The 3,376-nt window shown below is 47.5% G+C and overlaps 2 protein-coding genes across 2 annotated transcripts; both read left to right on the top strand.

Annotated features, from left to right (window-relative positions):
- Positions 1-56: 56 nt before the first annotated feature.
- On the top strand, positions 57-1,462 carry LACBIDRAFT_336301 (uncharacterized protein; the record flags this gene model as incomplete). The annotated part of the gene is made up of 9 exons (XM_001891246.1): positions 57-86; positions 356-484; positions 635-676; positions 704-832; positions 887-913; positions 969-1,043; positions 1,106-1,171; positions 1,234-1,287; positions 1,349-1,462. 9 exons carry the CDS (start codon positions 57-59, stop codon positions 1,460-1,462), a joined length of 666 nt encoding a protein of 221 aa, XP_001891281.1.
- Positions 1,463-1,661: 199 nt separating this feature from the next.
- On the top strand, positions 1,662-2,627 carry LACBIDRAFT_336300 (uncharacterized protein; the record flags this gene model as incomplete). Its single annotated transcript, XM_001891245.1, has 4 exons — positions 1,662-1,765; positions 1,875-2,124; positions 2,188-2,373; positions 2,445-2,627. The coding sequence occupies 4 exons, from the start codon at positions 1,662-1,664 to the stop codon at positions 2,625-2,627; spliced, it is 723 nt and encodes a 240-aa protein (XP_001891280.1).
- Between the last annotated feature and the right edge of the window lie 749 nt (positions 2,628-3,376).

The following is a 3,376-nucleotide window of genomic DNA, read 5'->3' as shown; positions in this document are numbered from 1 at the left end:
AGAGGACCGTACCTACTTGATGACATTGCCAATAGAACGCTCTTGGGTTCAAATAGATGGGTGTACCGGGTGGACTCAGTAACTCAGTGAGTGGCCCGTTCTCTGCTTTGCACTTTCCAGCTCACGAAAGGTTCTCGATTTCGTCTTCTGACGATTTGTGTACTTCCAGCTCGTTCCGATCCGAATCCCTTGGCCAACTGAGCGCGTCAGGAGCGGACACTTTTCAGTATCAAACTCTTTTATTGTCACATCAAACCGCGTAAATGCCTCTTGTGCAAAGACTTCCCTGCCACGGTGGAGGCTATTAGGTGCGATGCTAGTCTCCTGGACTCAGTGAAACTGCTCATCATCTTAGTCAGGGCGAAGGTCTATTCATCTACGCTTCTCGGTGAACGCCACCTCCGCAATTTTTTCCCCCGAGCTTGGGATTTCATCAATGATGGCCAACAGGCCGTCGTTCCCAGTAGGTTCAAGTCAAGTTCGGGTGGGTCATCAGCATGATGTTCCATATGATGCTTACTGCGTTTCTTGGAATAGGTCCAGGGGTCTAGTTGACCGATTGCGCGTCTAACGGAGAACCAATTCAACTCCACCCTTCTTAACCATGTGGTCATGCCTTTCTGAAATGGCGTAGAACGCAAACACTGTCGATTTCGAAGATGAGAAGCCGACCGTGGTAAATATTGCTTGCGCTCATTACTAGACTGCCCTCGAACAACGGCCCATTCACTCCCATTCGACGCCCGTTATGAAGCCTACTGTTCTTTTCTCAACTGTAGCTGCCCTTTCTTCTTTCAGCTACGTCGTATTAGCTGTTCCAGCCCTTCTTGAGGTGGATGCTGTGTCGAATAAGCCTGTCATGCGTTCTGATATGCACCGATGCTAGGAACATGTTCAGAGCGTTGATGCGGAGGTTGGTGTGATTCCCTTATGATTGAGCGATTGATAGATCATTAACTGTTTCTCAGGCTCTTGGGTTGGGAGACAAAACCGACAGCTTTCTCAAGCCTGCTCATGTCGAACAGCATTTTGGGGGCAACCAGGTATGTAGAAGTAGCATTTTCTGAATGCCTGAACTACCTAGGACTTATGGATCGTTCATTAGCCTGCCCGTCACGTCAAGATCCTACTCAACTCTGCTGCTGATGAATGGCACCGTCGAGATGTTTGGGTTCGTATATTCATGAACCTCCCAACTTGCTTTCAACTCGGGATTCATTGGCCATTCACCAGGTTCGCAAAGTTGACACTCTCCTCGATCCCGCTATGTATCGCCTGGACAGCGAAGTGAGTACAGTTGTCGTTCTGCTAGCACATCTTGGACTTGGATTCATAAAACATTCAGCAGGCTCCCAAAGATGATAGCTCCATTGGCTCTGTGAAGGACAGACGTTGTTGTCCTTGTGATCCGGCTCACCAGATAGATGCCATCGTTAAGGACTGGTGCTGTGGATGCGCCTAATGTACTTACCTCAGCGTGCACCAAAGTTCCCATAAAGAATAAAATTTCTCAGCGATGCGACATACTTATTGGCAGGAACGTCCCTCTTTCAGCGTGGAGCTCAGTGTACTAGGACAAATTGAATGGCGAAACATGGTAATTACATAAGAGAGCTTACTTGCATAGCCTGCTCCTGTCTATCACTGACTAAGTAGCTGCCATGCCCTTCTTTCCCTCTCTGCCGCACATCGAGGACTGCGCAAAGCGAATTAGGGTGTACATTTCGGGGGTTTGCATTGTAGATACGAGGAAAGCGAAACTTGTGTGAGTGCCACTTTTTTTTGTTTGAAAGTTGACTAGAACAATTCAACGCGTCTCAGGTGAGCGTTGGTGCCGTTTGAAGATGTCAAAAAGTTGAATATATAAATCATAGTTGGCTTCAACCAAACTATCCTATTTATTTCTTTGACGAGCAATGCCTACCCAACTGGTACTTGGAAGTCTCAGATGTCACCGATGAGCTGGCGATCTATAACGTCGGCGTCTCTGTCAAAGGACGGAAAGCCCTCACTCGGTACTTTACCAATGAGCTGTCCGGGCTGTTCACAATCGCCTTTGACAAGATGGACGCGTGGTTTGAGGAAGATGAGCAAATTTTCGTTCATCCAAAGGATCCCTATAAGGTCCGTAGTATGATTAACTTACTCGGTATATAACGCGATTGGCTAACCTTTTTTTACAAACAGCGCGTGGACATTCTCCAGTCATCAAGACACGTCCGAATTGAGGTCAACGGACTGGAGATAGCCAACACTCGCGCGCCGCATCTCCTTTTCGAGACTGGTCTTCCCGTCCGCATGTACATTCCTAAAACCGATTGTGGAATGGATTTATGGGAACCCTCTGACACAACAACTGCCTGTCCATACAAGGTTCGTCATTTTCAAGCCTCTTTTTGTCGCGATACACAATCAATGCTTTCTGACGTCCAACCGCAAATCAGGGTGAAGCAAAATATTACGATATCGTCTTATCATCTGGAGAGACTATCAAGGACGCAATCTGGTGGTATCCGACTACAACATTGGAATGTGCTTCGATAAGGGGGTTTGTAGCTTTTTATGACGAAAAGGTTGATGTCTGGATCGATGGAGAAAAACAAGAGCGGCCAAGCAAGCGGCCTTGATTTTAGCACCTGTGTAGTGTACTTACCAGGCGGTTACAATGTAAGTTTTGCCCCTCATCCGACTACGACCCGATCCAAAACAAATTGTTCTTGTCTTGGCCTCAGGATATGCCGATAACTTCCAAATCATTTACCGAACGATAACCTCATCTGGACCATCTGAAGAAAGGTCGATATCCATAACATCTTTCGGTCAAGGATGGCACTTGTTTCAAGCACGTTCCAAAGGGTCATATATGTTAGTACGTGACCTTTCCCTTCGTCGTGTATTTTGTCTAACTGCGCCAACCTGGTAGCCACGAGTGGCTAGGAAGATTGTAAAGGGATCATCGAATTTGTTTTTGTGTTTCTTTCTAGGCATAACTCTACTGAGGTGGCACCAACCTGATACGCACGGGCGTCTAAGTGCTTCCTGGAACATAGCCATACAAACGTCACTTGGGCGAATGCGGTGCATACCACTTGCACTGTTGGCAGTGTTTTTCCTCGCCGTCTGAAGGAGAGCGGACCTCTATTGGTGGCTGCTGGTTGATGAGCACCCTCTTTTTCCTCAACGTGTCGGTCTGGTCCTCATTGCAAACCATGCGTGGTCCACGAAACGACGCCCCTCCAGGTCTTACCGTATGCAACGCTGTGGTCGTCCCACTGTCTTCAGTGTTCTAGACTTCCTTTCTAAGGTCTAACAAGCGCTTAAGGCTGTGCCTCCATTGCATATCCCCATTTATGATATCGAGTCTACGAAGACTTCA

This window comes from Laccaria bicolor, genomic scaffold (assembly GCF_000143565.1).
Source record: "Laccaria bicolor S238N-H82 LACBIscaffold_573 genomic scaffold, whole genome shotgun sequence".
NCBI classification, from domain to species: domain Eukaryota; kingdom Fungi; phylum Basidiomycota; class Agaricomycetes; order Agaricales; family Hydnangiaceae; genus Laccaria; species Laccaria bicolor.
Note: the sequence above shows the minus strand (reverse complement) of the source record. Positions and strands in the feature narration are given on the sequence as shown.